The sequence below is a fragment of the Haemorhous mexicanus genome, chromosome 6 (assembly GCF_027477595.1).
Source record: "Haemorhous mexicanus isolate bHaeMex1 chromosome 6, bHaeMex1.pri, whole genome shotgun sequence".
NCBI classification, from domain to species: Eukaryota; Metazoa; Chordata; class Aves; order Passeriformes; family Fringillidae; genus Haemorhous; species Haemorhous mexicanus.
Window position 1 is genome coordinate 39,559,674 of NC_082346.1, and position 21,793 is coordinate 39,581,466.

The window sequence follows — 21,793 nt, forward strand, 5'->3', positions numbered from 1 at the left end:
GCACAAAGAAAATCCGTCTGTTTAAATTACTGTTTGTCATAGTCCAACTATTTGCAAAACTCTGGCCATGTCTACATGAAAATTTAGTCCAGTTGTAGAGTGAAAACAAGAAGCTTCAGATCCCATAAAAATGAGTTCTCCAAACAATATGTTATAAATTAAGCTATGAAAGCATCTCAATAATCTATGTGGTGAATGTGTGGATTATGTGGATTTAAGGCAACTCAACTGATTTTACAATGACTTTTAGACTACTTTTAAGCATAATTAGTCCTACTGAATTCATCAAAAGTCTTAAATAGTTAATATCTTGGTCAAGATTCTTGGTATAGCATGTTTCATAGCCTACTCATCTTACACCTTGTGTGAGAAAGCTGACTTCCCATACATGTCTTTCAGTCATGCAGAGCCGGTGGTGCAGCACATCTCAGGTGCTGATATGCTGCAGGAAGGCTGAGGGATGGAAATTCACTGGGGCTTGAGGAACAGTAACATTCCTCAACTTCCCACCTTTCTATGCCTCTCATGTGCTCTGGTGCTGCCTAAAGCTGCACACATGTTTCTGGTCATACGCCACTCACTTAGGAGTCACACCGCTAAGGCAGGCACCTTCTGTTCAGATCATGGCCACTTCCATCCCCATAGATAGTGCCATTAGCCCTTGGCTTGGAAGGAGTGTTTGATGTCATTTGACTCAGCAGGGGCTGTTCCAGATGATTTAAGTCATGGTATTAACAAACTGTGAAAGTAGTTTCAGGTAGCCCTTTTTAGCTATGCGGGTGATAACTTCAAAGCACTGAAAATAGGAGTAGGCAGGGGGAAGTAAAGCCTTCCAAGGTTCTAGCAGCATGGACAGGAATCCTCAGTATGGCAAGCCATGACCACAAAAACATGCTAATGACTAACAGCTCAATGATATCAGGGTATCTGTTGTGAAACAAATGACTCAGACACAAAGTCAACTTCATACACAGCAGTTGCAGTTACTTTGTATACTCTTAGCCTGCAGCAAAAAAGTCAAATACATTTATTTAAGTTTCACTGCAAATGGCCTAAGTGAATATATTTCTCCCACATTTGCAAAGATTTGGATTGTGTTTACATTTACCACAGCTCAATGGACACATGATAGTATGAGGGGACAAAATTGTAAGTCTTCGACCTCTTTATTTACGCCTCAGCAAATCTTCTGCACACACAGAAGACTAAGTGAGCCTAAGTGATGCACCTTAGTGTACAGCTAGATTACATCCTTAATTTCTGAACCTTCAAGTGCCCAGTAGCTTACAATAGCAGCTGTAAACCATAAGGCCCTAGGCTCAAGAGAGGTACTCATCATATTTCCTTACTCATCAAATTTTTAAATTAATTTACTTTTATCAAACATGAATTATAGCTTCTACATTCACAATGTACCTTGCAAATAATTAATTAAAGTAACTGTCATTCTGGTAGCATATTTTGCATGTGCAATTACTGTATTGACAGGTTTTTATACAAGGATGCCATTTTAACAATAGCAAAACCTGGATGGATATATAACACCACAGTGTATATATTATGTCGTGGGCTATAGGCAATTATTGTGTCCCTTTAAGACATGGAACACAAGACCCTAATACTGCTTAAAGTCATTATTGCTAGTGCTATTATGTAGGGCTTAAAGATGTCTTTACATGATTAAGCTCTCTGGGTTTTAAAGTATTGTTTCTATAGCCAACTATTTCAATACACTGTTAGATACAAGCACTTCATTCTTCTCCTATTTAATATTAACCATAATATCATGTAATAAAATTGAAACAAAAGTGCCATAGGCCTAATTGTACTGTCACAGCCATGTAAATCAGAAATAGCTTCAGTAAAGCTATTGTTATTATGCTGGTGTAAAATTGATATAAATTAGAAATGACTTGGACGCTGTAGCTCTGCTTTCAGATAACACAATGTAAAGGCCTCACTTAAAGTCCCCTATAATGGCTTATGAATGCAATTCTCCTTACCTCATCATGTTAAAAGGCATTGTATCAGAAAAGACCGATATTTATAAGGGATGACTTAATCAGATAGATCAAGGTAAGTTAATGTTATGGAGCCTGATTCTGAGCTATATTGACTTCTATGAAGTTAATGCAGACCTACATAAATTTGTCTGTGATTGGTGTATACCTCACCATCACTTCCAAAAAACCTGAATTGCCTAGCTGTTATAAAATGTAAAATAAGAACACTGACTTTAGATAGATTTTTGGTCTGGTTTGGTTGGCTGGTATTTTTCCTGATCTGACATTAAGCTAATGAACAGCATCAGAAAGGAAATGTACCAGACGTGGTGGTTACATCAAGGACCATGAAGGAAACTAGTAATGAACTCTTGGAAAATAAATAAGGGCAAGTTCGGAAAACGCAAGAGAAAATGCAGCTCTGGTATAAATTGAATAATAAAATTCCTGGTCATATTTTGCCATAAATAGTCGTTTGGAAATTTGTCATTCACTTTATTTAAAATTCAGAAATATTAAAGGTACAGTGTTCTCTCATTACAGAAGTAATAGAATTCTAGCTATTATAGAGTTAGGGTAATTTAAATAGCTATAGAATGCATTATATCAATAAGTGGAACATCTGTATGAAATGTCCACCTGCTACTATACTACTCAGTGTATTTTACAATGAAATGTACTTAATCATTTTAAGATGTCTTCTAATGAAGGCTTATCGGGAATAACATTTTGAACACAAATACTTTTAGGCACTAAAACTTCTGCTTTAAATGAGATTGCATTGCCTTGTTTACCCTTGTTGATTAATAAGCAATCTGTTAGGATGGCCCAATTGTGCTAGTGAAAGTAGATTAGTAATTCAGCTATGTTTGTGAGTTTAATCATCATTTCTCTTGAAGGCTTTAAAAGAAATCCCTCTCTTTTGCACACCGTCCCTATGCAAAGAAAAGATACATGTTTTTAGATGTATATACCAACCTTTTGGTTCACACTTTCAGCTTGATATTATTGATCAAGAGCAGCAGCAAAATATTCCTTTGAGTTATGACATTTCTAATTATAAATTTCAATTTTTAAAGAAACAGTGACACAAAAACTGGAACTGGAATTCACTTTTTTATAGAATATTTTTGTTTTGCTAATAAAATTAAGAAAAGTGATCCTGAAGTTTAGAGGCAAACACCCTGTCTTCAAAAAAGATGATAGTTCAAATTTTCTCATGGGGTCATGCACTTTCATCTGTGGTGTCCTGCAGAGGGAAACAGATGTTGGTAAGTCACAATTCAAACTGTCTGTAAAGCTCCCATGTGTAGAGCACAGTCCTGTTAAATTCAGGAGTAGTACATCCCTATGATAGTTATTGAATACTTGAGCTTTGCAATGTTATAAAAGTAAAGGATCTCAGAACCTGGGCTGAAGCAGTCATCCTCATGTGCATTTCTGTCTTCTGTACCCCAGCTTCATATATGTTATTATTAAAATTTGTTATGAATTAAAAAAATCCTGGTTTGATGTACAGTGACAGTAGAGTATAATCATGGATAAAACCATGCTTGGAAGCACCCCATGCCATTAATTGCTACTGGGTGGTAGACCTTGCTCACGTCCTGCCATGTAGGATGCATTATTTATTCTGCTGTTTAACAAGATTCTCAGTGCAGTTTATTAGGGTTTTGGTGAGGAACCAACATATCCTGGCTCCCATCAAGTTTCAGTATTAGGGCTTAGCAATTGTCTCCCATCGTTCAGTTTACATCAGACTTCATTCTAAGTAGCACTGGAATCAGTATATGAAGTAAATGCAGTGAATTACTCCTTTTAAGGGATGATACAATTGTCACAGTTTTCCTACATTTACTTGAATATGGAACTACCCTGAAAATATTTTATCATAACAAAAACATCTGTATACAATTTTATACTGAATTTTCTCTTTCTGTAATGTTTCTCCTGTGACAGGGCACATATGACCCATAATTTCTATTGTTTTTTCTAAAAAGATACATATTCTCATTGCATGACTACAATTTTTCTCTCTAATTTTTCTGTAGAATTTCTGAAGCTGATTACTGTCAGGGTAACTCATTTCAGATGTGACCCAGTTGAATGAAAAAGAAAGGAAGAATAAACGAGTCTACATCATAAAACTTTCAGCATTATGGAGACAGTTAGCTATGTATGGCATTTGTTTGAAGAAGACTGAACTTACTGTTAGTCTGTGCTATTAAGGTTAAGACTGTATTTATCTGAAAATAAAACACTAAGCTTTGACAGAAGTACAGGAATTTATGGAAGACCTGAAAAAAATATTCCAAGACAGAGATTGGGCACCGCTAAATATCAGATAATAATTAATATTTCAGTTTGCAAAGTATTCCTTGCTGACATCTGCTGTTTGTCTGTCCTTCAGTCTCTATGCTCTGAGATCAAGCAGAGGCGCCGTGGGGTAGCCTCTGTGCTGCGATTATGCCAGCACCTCCTGGATGATCAGGAGACCTGCAACCTAAATGCAGATCACCAGTCCATGCAGCTGATAATCGTAAACCTTGAGAGAAGGTGGGAAGCCATTGTCATGCAAGCTGTCCACTGGCAAACCAGGCTGCAGAAGCGGTCGGAAAAAGACTCGGTGAGTGTTGCTTGCTTTTAAAAGGTCTTGTGGGATTTCATTCTTCACAAGAAACACTTTTTCAGCACAAGAAAAACATACCCATCTCTGTGTGTTTTCTTCTGACAGAGATGCCCTTCTTAGTCTTCACTCTCTACAAGTAAATCTTCAGTTTTTCACAGTTTTGTATGGACAACATTGTTTAATAATATAGACTCACGTATACATATTGTATTTGCTGGATATTTAATCTCATCATATCTGATCCCACCCAGTAAAAAAAAAATCCAATCCTCTCCTGGTGCTAAGTTGCTCAGGACCTAACAGAACTGGGCCCAGAGACATATTTCACTGATTGTAAGAATATTTTAGAAAAAGAATTTCCTGTGTAACTAAAACTGGTTTTAATTAGCATCTCAGCAGTAGATGTGTATTTCACATAGAATGCCATGGGTAAGTGATTAATATACAATCTTCTGTTATTTGAATATAAGTAAAATGTAGTAATTTGCTTTTATCTCAGGGAAATGATTCCTAAGAGGCAAAATAGCACTCAGCTTAAACCATCCATTAAGTGGCATGAATTAGATTGGTTTTCTACAGCATAAAACTATATTACAAAGCAGGGGGAATAAAATAATCCCTACTGTAACACCATTGACTGTAACGGATGAATTGGCTCAGCATGTCTTGTGCAACTATGACACTGCTGAAGTCTGTATACTGCAGCTGCATTGACAGCAATGTATATAGTTCCTGTGTAGTTCATATCCTGAAGAGTCTTGGTGAGATTTGGGAATAAGTGATATATTTTTTTAGGTTTTTAAGTAAAGCAAAGGAAAAAAAGCTAGACATTTCTTTCTTTGCAATTATCTGACTAACAGTGAAATACTCTTTTTGACTTCTTTTTTTTAAAGTTCCTTTACAAAAACATAACAGAAGCTATAATTCTCTGGTTCAGTTAGGGTCCTACAGTATGAATATATTTAAGGCATTGTTTAGAAACTCTAGCAGTTCCTGAGTGAAAAACCTATTAATCTAAACAGCCCAAGAAAAGGTGAGTTAGTGAGAAGGAAGCTGTGGACAAGTGAAGTTGTGAAGGTAATAATAATGTTGCTTGCCTGCATTTTTCAAAACTTATAACATGGGAATGCTCCTCTACTTGTTTGTTTTACTGGCTCTTTTGCCTTAGGTATTGATATAGAAATGGGACTCGATGAAGGAAGAGGTTTGAACAGTCTGTTAGGACAAGTCAAAAGGGGCTCTGTATGAGGCAGCATGGAAAGAACTCCTCTCTGAAAGGCAGATGTAGTGTTAGTGTGGGTTTTATAAGCATGGGATTAGTCAACTGGCAATGTCAAAAGTGAAGATAATTGAGATTGTGAGAAAATATTACAGAAATTTCAGTGGAATTAAAGAAAAAAACAGAATTAGTGAGGATCCAGAAAGAAGTTTTATGGAAATTGTAGGAAGGAGTTTGAAACAATGCATTACATTTAATTGAGAGGAAAGTCAAGAAATAAAAGACTAATGCCATCTCAACAGTTGCAGAGAGTTTTGATGGTAATGAGTCTGGGAGAGCAAGAAATAGGAACAGAAGTAAAAGAATTCATCAATGAAATAGGCTGGGCAAGTGAATGGGTTAGAAGATAAATATGAGGCTGAGGAATAGAAAAGATTGATAAAGAAAGAAAATACACTAGCAGAGATTTTTAATCTCTTGAGAAATGCTGGTTATGTTTTTGTGATAGTTCCATCTTAGGAATATTTTTAGTCACATTACTATTGTGTTGCAGCAATAGCTCTAATAAATTTTGTTAGTGCTACACAAAATGTTTAATGATCTGACCAGCAGTAGAAGAACAGTTGAACTTTGGAGCTTGAGAAATAAGTATGTGGAGTATTTAGGCAACAACCAAACAAAAAAAACAGGTCTCAGATTCCTGATTTTTTTTTGTTAGAGGCTGAGTATTGTTGGGTCTGTAACAGCCCAAGAGGGAATGAACCACATTCCAGCTGTGTTATCTTAAAGGTAAAGTACCACAAATCAGCAGGTTTGGGGTTTTTTTTTAGTGAATGTGTATCTCCTATTTGACTTGGAACAGAAAGAAGTTGCATTTGTGAGATATGTTAGAGAGTGCTGACAGAGGTCCGAGTTACTGTAATGAACACATACTATCCTCTTTTGAGTGTGGGCAGTTGCTGCATGGAAGCAGTTGCTCTAAATAAACTGTTAGGAGGTAATTAGAGCTTGGTGCTGCTCTTGCAGCAGGAGTGAAGTCCTGTGTTTCTGTTTGGGATTGCAATCAATCCGGAGTTGAGGCATGGTGAGGATATGAGTACAGAATCTCACTTGATATCTGGAGGCTTGGAACTTTGCAAGGTACCCGCTGCTTTGTTCCCATTTTGCCTGAGGTGGTCTGACTTTCACTGGCTGAGGGGTGTGTCATTCTTTCTGCTGAGAGATAGCAGCCATTTAAATAGCTGCTCATGGTGCTCATCTCATTTTCACTGTTTTGTTTTGGAACTCTCATTTTAGGCTGCTTTATAATAATGCTTCTTTTAAGTATGTCAGTATCTACAGGTTTCTCTTGCTGATAAAACTATCCATATTCTCAACATTTAAATATGCTCCAGCCACTGCAGGATTTCTTTGACTTTCCTTGCCTGAGTTGGCATGTTCTAAACTTCCTTTTCACTCAGTTCCTGTGCAGTCATTTCTTGGGTAGGTACCAGAGCCATTTCTTCTCTACCGTATCTCTCTGTATTTGATGGTGTGCCAGTCTTGGCACATAAAGTATATCCCTTGGTAACAAGTCTGTCTTTGTGGTTGCCCACAAAATACTGTAATTTATGAAAACAAATGTGATGTTTTTATAGCCTGATGGCATCTGACTCATTCATGGCATCTGACTTGCTGACAGTAAATAAGATACCCCAGATAATTGTATAGCCTCAGTGCAAGAGTCACTTTCATCTTCTACTGTTTTCTAATTGTGTACTGGGATCTTCCTTTGTCCCCTTTCTGCCCCTTTTTACATTCAGTCACTTATCTGGGCCACTAAAAATATTACAAAGGTATGGTGGTATTAACCACAGAAAATTTTTTATGTTTCTTTTTGAATTGTCTTCATTTATGGTCTTCAGCAGTTTTAGTTTTCCTCACCTTTTGCAATAGTGGACACCATAAGATTACAAATAACAAGTTATTAACATAAACTTCATGTTCCTACAGTCAGGTGAAAGCTCATAAACAAAAAGTTCTATGTAGAATGTGAAATTACTAATAAGAATGGCTCCAGAAAGATGAAATATGATTAGATTCAGTAGGTTAAGCTATACAGAATGAGGTATTCATAAAGTGAAAAAAACTCAGAAAACTGGAAGCAGTCCTAATTTGTTTCAGCAAAAGAGGTTTTTATTTCCCCCATCTGTTTGTTTTAGTGTTGTGGTTTTTTTTGGGGGGGGGGTTTTGGTTTGGTTTTTTTCTAGTAAATTCTTTTCATTCAGACTTATCATTCCGTGTTTTGCTGATATAATGTTATATATCACCTCAATTTTTACTTCAGGATTACACAGATGCCTTATAGCTCGTCTAACAAGACCCTGCTAGCAATCATCTTAAAGGAAAAAGAATACTGCCTGGCAATTGCAATAGCAATAGCAACAATCTTCATTTAACTAAACTCAAAATTGCCATCTAAAATTCCTGCTCAACAGCTGGAGAAGCTTAAACTCACTATGCACTTTCCTTTAGAAGCTACAGTCTACTTGGAAGACTGAAAAGTTAAAAAATGGTTTTGGGACAGATTCAGTCATAGTTGTGCCGTAAATTAAGTCAAAGTGTGAATATGTAAGTTGTTTTCTGCAATTTTTTTAAACTTCTTTGCTCTGCCAGTGGTATACCCAATGCAAATTATGTGTTTAATCTCAATGGATAATCCCAGCTGCTGCAGGGGATTCCAATTTGTGTATTTCTTGCCCATATCAGGTATTTCTCTATATAGAAAGCTGCAATGAGGTGACCGTGGAAATTCTCTTTTTTGGGACAGGGAGAAAAAGAAAAAAACTGTGGTTTCTAGTGGATTTTACTTTAGCTGCCATTCAATATTCCTGCCTTTTTGGTGAGTGGAGAAGCTGCTTTTTATCCAGAATGCTCGTTCATTGAATGAGAAACATACCTGTTTTATGGAGCAGACAATTTCTTTTCTTATTCAACAGAGAGGGCTAATTATTGAAGGGACAGTATTACTCATGCATTTAAAATGGAGATTTTGAGCTAAGGCGATTTGGGTTAAGGTGCCCTAATTCTCACATTGTCCTGAAAATGTCTGGAATATTAATTTGTCTGATCACCATGTTCACTACTATACCTCATGAAAAAAAAATTATTTCTATTCTTCTGAGTCATCTTATGTGTACATTACACTGAAAGTCCAGTGGAACCTTCATCTGTATTGGCTTGAAAGTATGCTGTACATCCAGCCACATAATTGAAAATAATAAGGCCACAATAAATGGGATGGCCTTGGGGTATAACACCCAAGGGATTCAATTGGTGTCGCTTTGTATCAATGTCCATGCATCATGGTAATTGAGGTAACATAACCAATTACCACATTTTAATTAGAGTTACAAGGACTTGGGAAAATCTGCAATGGTGAGACAGCTCACTTGGAAAAAAAAGAAAAAGAATAAAAAAGAAAGGCACTTCTTTCCACAAGCTTGTTCCTTAGGAGGTAAAGAGCCTGCTTAAATGGCTGTTCAGGATTTTTACCCAACAACGTCCTGGTTTCCTTCTTTATATTTCATTTGGACAAACAAATTGTTAAAGTATACTATATTGCTTCTGATTTGGTATCTTTATTCTTTTACTCTATTTATAATCTGTTTCTGTGATGCTTTCTGGGAAAGAGAACAGTTTTTCGTAATGTCAGGCATGGTGTCTTGACTTCTCTGTATTTACTTCACTGATGCAATATTTTTTTCAACCCATAGAATGACACTTGTTCTAAGCTTAAAAAACACACACAAACCCCCTTGTTTCAGGGGTAAAAAATGAATCTGTCATTGTTCAGTTATTTGCTAGATAGCTTCACTTAAAAAAACTTGGTTTCTAAAAGTTTCCTTTTTCATAACAAGCCATCATTTTGTAAGGTGAGTCCTATAAAAAAATCTTGCATAAAATTTAGAAGTTCATAAGGAGTGTCTAGCACAGTGAAGTACTGAGAGATGATTAACTTAATTGGATGAGAAGGGCACACTACATATAATACTACACCATTACATGATCTAGCTGTTACAAATTATTTAATGACTTATGTTTTTATTTTGGTATTGGACCTCTTCCATATAGTCTATGACAGTACTGTCTTGAAGGCTTGCTTTTCCTCACTTTGGTGCTTCCTTAAAATACTAAATTTTCAAGTGAATGGATATTTGATTTTAGAGTTTGTAATACGATGCACCATCCTCATACCTGAGGTGTGTATGCTTTTGAGCTTCTGGGTTGCATTGTATATCTGATTTGTAACATGAAACAATTACCAGTAGGATCTAAAATATAGTTATGCAGATGCTGAACCTAGGTCTAGATTTTTATTGAACTTAATTGAAGATAGGTAATACATCCCACATTCTTGCAAGAAATTCTGTGTTTCTCATAATTTTCTTAAGGACCAGCCATAGTTATGAGGGCAGTCATCATGGCAGTGCACAGAGTTTGGATGATCTGATAAAACAAAGCTGGGAAAACTCTTGTTGAGCAGATCTTAGTAAAAAATTGCAGACCCAGTCAACTTTAGTCAAAATTCAGATAAATGGTATGTTATATTCTTGAGAGAGTCTCCTGAGTGGTCACCTGCAATGGTAGGTTTTTAGAGTGAATAGAAGGAAGAAAAGAAATATGTTTAAGTCTTTCAAAGGAGGGCTCCATCCTCAGATTCTGCAAATCTTTCTGTCACAACTAAAAGTATGAGGTAAAAATCCAAGGGTGAAATACTCCCTGCATTTCACCAATCTGCTATATTATTCTACCATGTCCCTCACTCTGGCAGATGTCAGGTTTTGCCATGGCTTTTTAAAATGATGAGAAGTTAAAACTCATAGCCCCAGCCAAACCAGAAAAATTCTCAGGGATAATCAGCTTTAGTGGGAAAATAAGTGATATTCAGAAATTGGAAATATGATGTTTCCAAAACACCATTTAAACAGCAAAAATACCTCATTAAAAAAATAAAAGCTAAAATGATTAGGTTTTAATTTTCAAGGACAGTGGTCTTCAAAAGAATTCACTTCCTGTTTAGGCACTTAAGTACGGGGTCAGATATTTAATAGTGCTCAGCAGACACTGACTCTCATCGCAATGCAATGTGTTCAAATTACAGTATGAAGTCAGTGTTCTATTTAGATGCCTAATATCCACTAATCATAAGTACATGACTCAGGCCAGGATTGTTTAAAAAAATACAGTTAAGGGAAATATGAAAGTCACAAACTTGTGATTTTTTAGTTAATTTAACGACTTGTTGCTCTGCATATCTAATCAATCATGTTCTGCAAGGAACAGTATATGAGTGTAATTGAGGCTAATCTTCAGATTTTTTTTTTTAAGAATTCTCAAACAAAGTAGTTTTTAGCAAAAGAGGAAGAAACCTTATTTTCTGATAGGTTGAACTTCAGTTTTTTCCATCTTACAAGGGCCTTCCATATTGGATGATAAGGCCATCATACTTATGCTACTATGGAAATATATTTGCAGGATCTTCAGAAGGTATATGCATAGTCAGTATCTCATTGTTCACTATTGTAAGATATTCTAGGAGCTGCACCAGGTCTAAGCAGACAGGAATACAATTAAAAACTATTTTAAAAATAAATGAAAATAACTAAGGTACAATTATTTACTCTTTTTTCTTAACACACAAAGGAAAAGGTACCCAATAGAATTATCAGGCAGGAGATTTAAAAAAATCAAAAGGGAATACTGTTTTCATGGAGTGCATAATAAGAATGAAATTTGTTCCTACAGGATGCGGAGGATAGCAAAAATACAAATGACTTCAGTAAGCAATCAGACAAATTAATGGAGGAGGCATCAATTAATGCTTATTAAATTCCAGCTCTGAAAGTCCCCACAGTCTGACTTCTCGAATTTGGGAGGGCATCTTCTATATCCTTCTATGTGTTTGAGGGTTTTCTAACTTTTCCATAAACATTCACTACCTCAGGAGATGGGCTCAGCTGAATGGATGGTTGATCTCACCTAAAATGACTCTTGCTGTTTGAAAGCACATGAACTTGTAGAGTTGGAGGCCTACCTATGCTATATGTACAGTAAAGAAGTTTTACAATACACCTAGAGAGTTTTCATTGTATTTCGAGGGCTTTTTGCTATTTCCAAAAGCTGTGACTTGGCCATTTAGGTAGCGTGCTTTCACCAGAAGAAAACTTTCAAAAATGTACCCACTTAACAGTTTACCAAGACATTTCTAGCATTGTATTTTTGTAAAACATACAGAAATTATAATAAATACATCTACTTAATATTTAAATATGCACATACATTTATATCAGAGGTACTATAGTAAGACTATAATAAACATTAAATAATAAAATTTAAATAATGAGCAAGCATGATCTAAGTTTCATTTCTCCTTATATCTAAGACGTTTGTGTCATTGTTGTAGCTCTAATCCATATCCAGGTCTTCGTGTTTGGTGTGTGCAGTAATATGTAAATTACCTAGCCAGCTGCATTAAGCAGTGTTTGTTTATTCTATTTCTTTTGGCATAGCATACAACTGAATTTCTGCCAAAAATGTGGCTGCTTCAGGGAATACTGTTCAAGTCGAAGGAAGTTTTGAAAGGAAAGATATATCATGAGTCTTTACTCTGTGAAACAGTATAATCAAGAGAAACTCTGTTCATAAAAAAGACCTGTATTAACGTAAAATAATGAGTTTGTAAAATACAATGAGCAAACAGAATCTTTTTAGAACACTCTGTTTACATCGACATTGTAAACAAGAATACAATACTAAGAGGCAGTGACTTTTTTCATGCGTGGGAAGCATGACTAAAAGTGGTGAAATGTGAAAATGGAAAATTTAAGAAAAATTATTTTTAAATGGCATGTTAATATCCCCTAACACATAGAGTTAAGTGCATTTAAATTTAGAAACTAGTGATGTTTAAATGTTAAAAAATTGCATTAATGATGCAAGAGCTATCTACTTACACTTGCAGTCCTTTCAGTCTTGTCTGACACTTCCTTTTTTATCCAGCCAGCTAATTTCCCCTCCTTTGTGAGGAGTAACTGTTTTCACACTAGTGCTTACCCAGCAAGCCTCCTCATTGTTTCATGGTTAATTATCTTCTTGAGCTTCACCTTCTCAAGCGAAGGGAGAAGGACTGGGCCTCCCCGCAGCTCTAATGAAAGCTAAGTTTGAGAGATTCACTTTGTGAATAAATGCTGTGTCTGATCTACAAACATAATAAATGAGTTCCTAAACTTTATGGAGTCACAGCTCATTCAGCAAGTTTACTGGTTTACTGAACAATCCAGAAAGACACTTTATTCTAAAAATCCATTTTGAGTTTTAGAAGGGAATATTGTTTCAGTGTGAAACAAAATACCATAAACTGTTCCAAAATTTCTAAACACTACACAAAAAGTACATGTCAAACATACAGTTTCAGTAAAAACCTGAGCAGCTGCATGAAAGACTTAGAACTCTATACTGCATATTAACAACACTTCTACTGATAACATTAATACTAATAGCCCTGTGCCCCTCAGTTATTACTTTGTAAACTCTTAATATTCGTTGGACTTTTAGTGCCTCACCAGCACTGAAAAAAGTAATTGTGGAGAGACTGAAATCTTCAACTTATGTTTTGATTTGAGCCCAAGTTTAAACTGCATAACATTTACAATAAACTCACCTGTAAGAGAAGAAAGTTGAATAATGGGAATACAGTGATTTTGTAACAGTAAGTTACTCCCCCTTGTAATTTTTTACTCTGTGTGACTAAGACAGGATGTATAAACCCCTCACAATAGCAAGATATATTTGTCTACTACTTTGGCTTCTTCCAAGTGAATTTCTACAAAGTTTGCTTATATCAAATCATTTTGCAAGTGACCAAACCAAACTGTGCACTTGAGACACTGCACAGGACTTATTCAATGTACTAGCTTAGATTGGAAATTCCAATCCTTTTTTTCCAGCCAGCTCCAGAGCTGTGTTGACATCTATTTTGTATAGAGAGAAGTATAAACATCATCACTCACCAGAGAAGGTGAAAAGAAAATAATCTGGAAGTTCAGAGATGAGATGATCTTGGTGAAAGAGCTCTGCCTACCTAGGGACTGCTTATATTTGAAGATTAGGCCAGTGTTTCTATATTGCAACATTTGAAGAGCGGCTTTTCTTAGATATAGGCTGTGTAATGGCAAGGAGCAATTGTGCTGTTGTAGCCTCAAAGTGCTTACCATTGTAATTTTGATTCATTGCCAGAACTCCCTGCCACTTACTGACAACTGTGGTGTTTAACTTAGCACTTGGAAATCCATAGGTGGGCAGACTGTACAAGTACTTGTAATATACAGTATTCTTCTAGCCTTTGATTTAACAATGCTTGCTTATTGTCTCCCGTCAAGTTGATATCTTAAATTTACAAATGGTGAATCAATCGCTTCAGGAACTGCCAGAGAAATTGCATTGAAAATTTAAATAAGGGGGACAGGGAGTCCATTCTCATTGATAATGTGAATTTGGTGGTCTTTCAACTGATTCAAAAGAAGAAACTGATGATAGGGATGGGTATTTTTCATGCAGTCCTGTTATTCATAAATAATAGATAAAGTCTCCCTTTCCAGTATACTGGAAGAATTTTTTATTTAGAAATTCAAGTCTCTCTATTCTAGCTCTTCATGAGAAAACTTTCTTTCTAGGTTTCTCCTAAGGTCAAGATCTCAAGGGCTTATGTCCTGCTCTTGTGTATCTTATATCTGTCTATGTTTCTATGGTGATTCTCACTCTTCAGACGTTTTCACAAACCCTCATTTCTGCTGAAACAAAGCTCTTTAATAAGCTGTGATTTTGGTGTCCTGATGTGCCTGCTGTAGATTGGAGATGGCTATTGCATCTACTGAATCCATTCATAGCTTCCACTGAGTTATTCTGGTTTAACTGAGAGTAGACTGTTAAAGGAGTACCAGTTCCATGTAAATGATACTAAATTGAAAGTATTATCAAGCAGAATGCAGACCTCTTAACTAGTACGAAGAGAAAGCAACAGTGATTTTATTGTGCCACTTTGCTTTGTTGGTTCAATTTTGTTTATGAGCATCTAAATGGGGAATGCAATTGATTTGGCATTAATATGATGTTCCACAGGTTCCCTGGTTTTTCTGGATATTTCATGGTCTTAACCATAAAGAAGCCATTTGGGTCAAATTCTGAGACTGTGTATGGCTGAACTCCCACCAACTTGCATGGGCATGTATGTGAGGTGCAGTGCCAGTGTTTTCTCTGTTCTGAACTATGTGTGCATGGAAACATTTTGGTTTTAGATAAAGCCAGGAATGTTTTTCTAAGAGTTTCATAAAGGGCTTGTGATGGATTCTTGAACAAAGGAAAACATATATTTCTCTGAAGTAAAGGTGAGATATGAAATGACATTCAAGGGCAAAGAATCCTGTCATGTAACCTCTTGACAGATGAAAAGAAAGCTACAAAGCAGTAAAAACAACACTTGGTAAAATATGTCATGTAGTCAGGTTTTCTCATCACAAAAAAAAGCCCAAATACACAACTTGGGTATAGGTCTGGGATTGTAAACCTATTTGGATGACAATATTAGTCAATATAAAAATGTTATGGATGTTCTTCTTTCTAGTAACATCTAAAGAGATTCTTTAGCAAATAAGAAACATAGGTGTTATGATATGGTGGCAAAAAAAAAAAAAAGGAGGCCAATGCTTCTTTAGAGGATGGAAAACAGATAATGGCAGGTCATTAACAATGATCCTTTGGACACAGAGCAGGGACTGAACTCCTTGAGTCCCTGCTTTTACCTTGATCTGTGATCAAAGTTAGTTCCTGCAGGCCTTCTGCTGACATGGCTCGCCTTCTGTTTCAGCCTGGCTTGTACACTCCAGTGGGGTGTGTGAGTGGAGTGTGATGGAGAGGCTGGAGCCTTTCACTCTTTTGTCCATCTGACACTGCAGGCAGCTTACCAAGGGGGTTAGAATACCCTCATAGGACTCCTATGCAGGTACAACTGACCCTGGAATTTTATCTAGTATCAAGTGACATAGAAATAGTAGAAGAATGCTTAGAAAATAGACATTTTCCCTGACTTCTAAAACACTTCTCCTACTAGTAGGAGTTAATGGTTTTCAGCTGGGCATCCTCTTAAAATGCCACTGCATTTATTTTACCTGTTGCTTAGAAGATGTGCCCACAAAGCTGCTGCCATGATAAGGAAAATTATCTGTTTTAAAACCTAGGTATGAAAATAGTAGTCCTTTAGACTGTTACCTCTGAGCATTATCAGAGAACTTCAAACATCATCATAGAGACCTGAGCAAAGGTGGAGTCTCTGTTGTTCCCAGCTCACACTGCGACCCTTGCAGGTGACATCTGTGACTGCAGAGGGCAGAGGAAAAGTCAGTGTCCTTCCTGTGGTACAGGAATCTGTGCATACAACCACCCATGGAGGACCCTGGCACTACGTGTAAGCATACATGACCCCTAAAAGAGCAGGAGGAGCTCTGCATGTGCAGGGTTGAGCATGTAATGTCATAGAGAGAGGCAGTAATAACTGTAAAATGCAGTAAGAGACTGCCACAGATTTAGATCTTACTTTCTCAGGAAATAAATGTGTACTTGCTTTTAATTGCAATTGTAACAAATATCTAAGTTCATGTATGTCTCTTTCATGCTCTGTGATAAAGCCTGATGCTTTCACATATTCTGAGAATATGTTGTAATGTGTAGCCCACTTCGGTGTTATGCACAGGGAATATTATGCATATGATTATGCATATTAAAAATTGGTGTTGGGAAATGGGGATAGTTTTTTTGATGACTGTGATGTAGGGAACACCATTTAGAAAATGAGTTTAAGTGAGGCAGAGGTGAAGTGGCACTGTACACGGCTTTTTCCCTCAGCAGAAGTACTTGGCATGCTTGCATTTTTCCAAAGACAAAATCATGTTTGTCTTCCTTGAATGTGAACACATTCCTGGAGGTGGGGGATGGCTTTCTGTCCTTTTTCTTTTTTCCCTGGCCCTTAAATGCAGTTGAGTTTGGATAATTTGGCCACAGCAACTGAAGGATATGTTGCAGGGAGGGAGGAAGAACAGAGTTTGTATTTATTATTGTAAAAGTTCTTTTTTTCATGTTAATTCTTTTAAAAAAATATAATAGTACGTAGGGGTTACATTACAGGCCTGTTTCACCAACACAAAGTATCTGTACTGGAGTAGCACATGCAAATGAAGCCAAAACAGAGAATTATTGTTTTATATATTTTGGTTCAGAAAAAAGCTAAACTATTCTTGTTTTAGTAAAAAAAAAAAAATCATATTGACACTTTTCCTTAAAGAGAGTTGGGGCTGATAAAATATCTTTATTTGCCTTAATAACCTTATTTCTTCCCATTAACATTTTCTGTAGAGTAACTGGTTAGCCATTAAACACTAACTCTAGAGGGATTTAAGCACACACCTAATTGTGCTCACAAGAGTTATCCCACTGAAATGGGAATGCTTTCCTGAGCAAAATAGTTCTGTATTCAAAGTAGGAATAGCTAAAATCCTTAAAGCAGCACTTTCAAATACATTAGAATTAATTTAACCTTTCACTCTTCTGCGTCTATAATTTGATTGATTATTCACTTAATCATACTTAAAACTTTTCATGCAACAGTATACACTTCCTAAGTGTTGTTTATCTAGTGGTAATATGCAAAAAAATAGTAATATGCATAATATTGTGCGTCTTTTGATTCTTATTACATTGAGTTTTTTTTACTTTCTTGGTCAAAACTATTTGCTGTTTCTTACTTTCTTACTGATCTTAGAGATTTTGTCTAAATGTAGTGGTATTTAGTGACTTTATAATGTTAGAGACCACTCAGACCTACTTTAAAACTACCCATTTTTAGAAAAATTAAATACACATTTTTACTCACACATTCCTTCAAGTATAAAAATAAGTTTCTGAATTCCAGGAAATTTAGTGCCATCAATTAGACAAACCTGTATCCAAAAAGTTTTTGCCAGACAGGACCAAAAAAAAAACCACAAAAAAGTTTTTTCCAGAGAGGACAGGTGCCACAGACTTCAACAAAACCAGGCTTTAAGAGTCAGCCTATGGGGCTCATTCCATTGAAATGTGATGTTCTGTAGCACACTCCAGGACTTTCTTTAAATATAGTCTGTCTTACATGTGGAGATCAGTATGTCTGTCTGTGATAGACCCCTTCTTTTTTGGGTATTTGCATTTCAAGAAGGGATCATAGAATCAGAGAATCATACAGTCAGAGAATGGTTTGGCTTAGAAGGAACCTCAAAGATCATCTAGTTCCAATACCCCTGCCATACACAGACTCTTTTCACTGGACCAAGTCACTCAGATACCTTGATCCAGGCTCGGTAGAACTTCCTTTGGAGTCTTCCTAGACAGTCAAACTCTCTAGGAAAGACATATTCTTAGTTAACTAAAACAAATAAAAACCATGCTGCAGGTCTTACACAAGTAAAGCTTTCCCAATTGGAAATGGCAGTAGAAGATTCATCTACTTTGTGTAAAAGATTAATTGTACAGTACTATAGAGCTCACTCAAATGAAAAACATAGAAGAAGAAGCAACACCATTTCTCTCAGTAAAGTGAGCAAACAGAATTTATCTCTGGCACTATCTGACATTTATCATTTGTACCCTCCTCTGTATAACACCAAGTAAAGGATAAGGTTGGCGAATTTTAAACATTCTGTTGGCAAGACCAAACAATCTATTACTGACACGATAACTCTAATCATCCAGCATCCTACCTCTGCACTGAGCAGCCTGAAAAAGAGATATCTGATATGATAAAAATGGTTCCTAAAAATTCCTGGGTTTTTACCTCACTACTGCTGTCAGTGCAAATGTAGGCTGGAGTGACACCACCTTCCATTCTTCACTCCAGACATTTATTCCAGAGGCTATGGTGTGGCACTTCCAAAAACTACCTCAATCTCTGCCTTGTTTGAACAGTTCACGAAATTTTGTAAAAAAATATAGGGAAAATATATACCTGTACTAAAAACGCCAAATACAAAATGTGTGTGACTTAAGCTGAGTGGTTTGTTTCAAAGTTAAAACTTTTCCTGTACTTTGGAAGTGCTGCCAGTGTAGCTGACAACCACTAAAGTTGTACTTCAAGGGATATGATGTTTATAACTACAGTAGTAATTTACTAATATCAATTTAGTCAGTTCCTTGGAGAAAGCAAGCTATATTAGTAAAACGACCATATCTACATAAGAGTCTTTGCAAGTACAAACAACAATCAGAAGGAAAATAAAATAAAATAAAATAAAATAAAATAAAATAAAATAAAATAAAATAAAATAAAATAAAATAAAATAAAATAAAATAATATTCTTAAATCCCCTGCCATCAAGCTAAGCCTGCAAAACTTCTGATTATATGCCAGGCCTCAGAAAAGCATGTGCATTTTAAGAATAAAAAAATAGGCTTTGAAGTGGGGAGCACTCAGGGAAGATGAATGGGCTGAGGTCACAACTCTACATGTTTTATTGTTTTAGTCCATCTGACTTGCTGAACAAACAAGCAGCTGAGTGCTGATTTACAGAGGGAAGGTTATCTTCCTGACCAATGAGGACCAAATGTTTTGTTTTGAAACAGAATCAGATTCTATGGAACATAAAATTCTTGGAACCTGCTGCTGATTTCCTGCCTGCAGTAATTTCTTCTTGCAGCTGGCAGAAGCTTAAAACAGTAAAATCAAGCAGTTTAGGAAACTTCCCACAGCAATGTCTTCCTAGTGCTGAGTATGACAGGGTCATAAAATATGACACAGAGAAAGTGAGCCATTGAATCTGATTTCTTTTTTAATCTAACAGGTTTTCAAATAATTATCTTTTCTTGCGTTTCACTTAAATGTTAGTTAAGGGTCAGCTAGAGCTGGGAAGCTGAGTCCAACTAAGTACAAACCAGGAGCTTTTATTAAAACATGGCAAACTGGCAAATCCAAATAAAGATTTCTGGACTCCACAATGTACAGAACTGCTCTGATAGCCATAACTGTCTAGCAAATGGGTTTTCACAGGAATTTTTCTTTAGCCAATATCTCATGGGGGGAAAAAAGAGAACTCTAGCAAAGGTACACTGTTGAAACTTTGGGGTAGGTAGATCCACAGAGACTCAAACCTTCAACATTAGTCGTGACAGATTCGCGAAATACCAAAGGCCTCGTCACCTGCCAAGAATGAAAAACTCCTTTCACACCTGCAGTTCTGCCCATTATTATATGTGATATCTTAACACAGCTGCAAGACTCAGGGATCTACATTACAGCTAAGCCCAATGAAGCACGAGCACACAGATTTATCTTAGATGGGAGAGAGTCTTGATTTATCAAATAAGTTAATAATCGCATCACCCCGTTGAATGGTGGATAGCTGCCCAGTTTGGAGAAAATAATTCTGCCTGATTTCTGTTGATTGTTTTAGCCCTTTGTTTACTGGGCATACTGGGATGATATAGCCTTGTTTCTTGCACAGAAACAATGCCACCTATATCCATAATTAAAGAGGCACTGGAGCAGATATTTGGCACTATCTGTGTCTGTGTCTCTTGCTGGTTAAACATGCCAAACATAGCACTGCAGGACAAAATCCTCCTCATCTATCTATGACCAAATTAATATTTGTTTTATGCAAAATTACACAGGACAAGAAAGCTTCTTTTAAGAAGAGTGTGCAGGTAGGACTTCTCCTGAGAGAATAGCTTGGTTCATATCTCTTATGCCCAGTCTGGCAAAGTGTCCCAGCTCAAAATCTGTGTCCTAACTATGGAGCTCACAAAAGGGCTGTGAAGCTTTAGTTCCTACTTCAAAGAGAGTTTCCAGCTGAGAATTGAAGTCAGAAGTACGTGCCTTTCCCTGCACAATTAACCTTGGCTGGGTCTTGATGAATCTAAGTCAGTAACTAAGTTGTGCAGAAGTGCACTTTGTTGGACTACAGAACTGCACTTTGTTGGACTACAGAACTGCACTTTGTTGGACTACTACTATATTATCTGCTTTATATTTGCTGGGATTTGCTCTTGCTGTTTGGCATCATGTCAATGCTGTATTTTAAAAACATCACTTGCTCAAAGAAAATTGGAGAAAGCAGAAGATCAGAGCTGAAAGGTTTCTTGGAAGAAGTTTTTGTGTTTCTGGATACAGTGATCACTGTTCAGCTGTTCAGATGATTTAAACTAAACAATTCTACATTAGTCAACAGTTCTATTACAATACTCCTTGTAAAAGCAAAGCCTTCTCTAATATGGAGACCTCTCAGGAAATAGAAAAATAAAGTGAAATTAATTTGTGCTCAGCCCCTAAATCAGGGACAATTTCAGTCTTATTTTCGAGGGCTTGAAGTGGTTTGGTACTGTTGGCCACTTGACAAATCACATCTGAGTGAGAAAAGTTGTCAAGGTGTTCTTCCTCTTCCACACATGTTTCTAGAAGGAACAATTCTTGTTATCATATGTTCTGAGTCAAATTAACAAACATTGCTGGAAAGTTACCAGTATTTTAAAAAGAAAATTAGGTTTCTCACACATATTTATCATTCCTTTTTCAGAGAAAGGTACCAGAGCAGACATTATTTGAAACTCATGTAGTACTTGATCTTTCAGCTGAACATATCAACATTCATTAGTCTTACTTACTCGTCCTTTGTACTGCCTTCATTATCAAGCAAAGAATAAACACAAATTCTAGCAAAAATTCATCAAGGCTTGGGATCTGTTGTTTTAAGTCTGACTACACAGAAGTTTGTTATAAACAATTCAAAAATCCTGTCATAAATTCTTTACATTTTAACTATTTTATACTTAAGTAGGCTAAGAAAGCTTTTTGTACATCCAACATAATTGCTTGTTTTTCACTAA

General features: G+C 36.3%; 1 protein-coding gene across 1 annotated transcript in view; it reads left to right on the forward strand.

The window, feature by feature from the left end:
* The window catches only part of AKAP6 (A-kinase anchoring protein 6), a 211,012-nt gene that overhangs the window by 179,454 nt on the left and 9,765 nt on the right, over positions 1 to 21,793 (forward strand). The window contains exon 11 of the mRNA XM_059849889.1: positions 4,414 to 4,629. Coding sequence (XP_059705872.1) covers positions 4,414 to 4,629 — 216 coding nt within the window. The remainder of the gene's footprint in view (positions 1 to 4,413; positions 4,630 to 21,793) is intronic.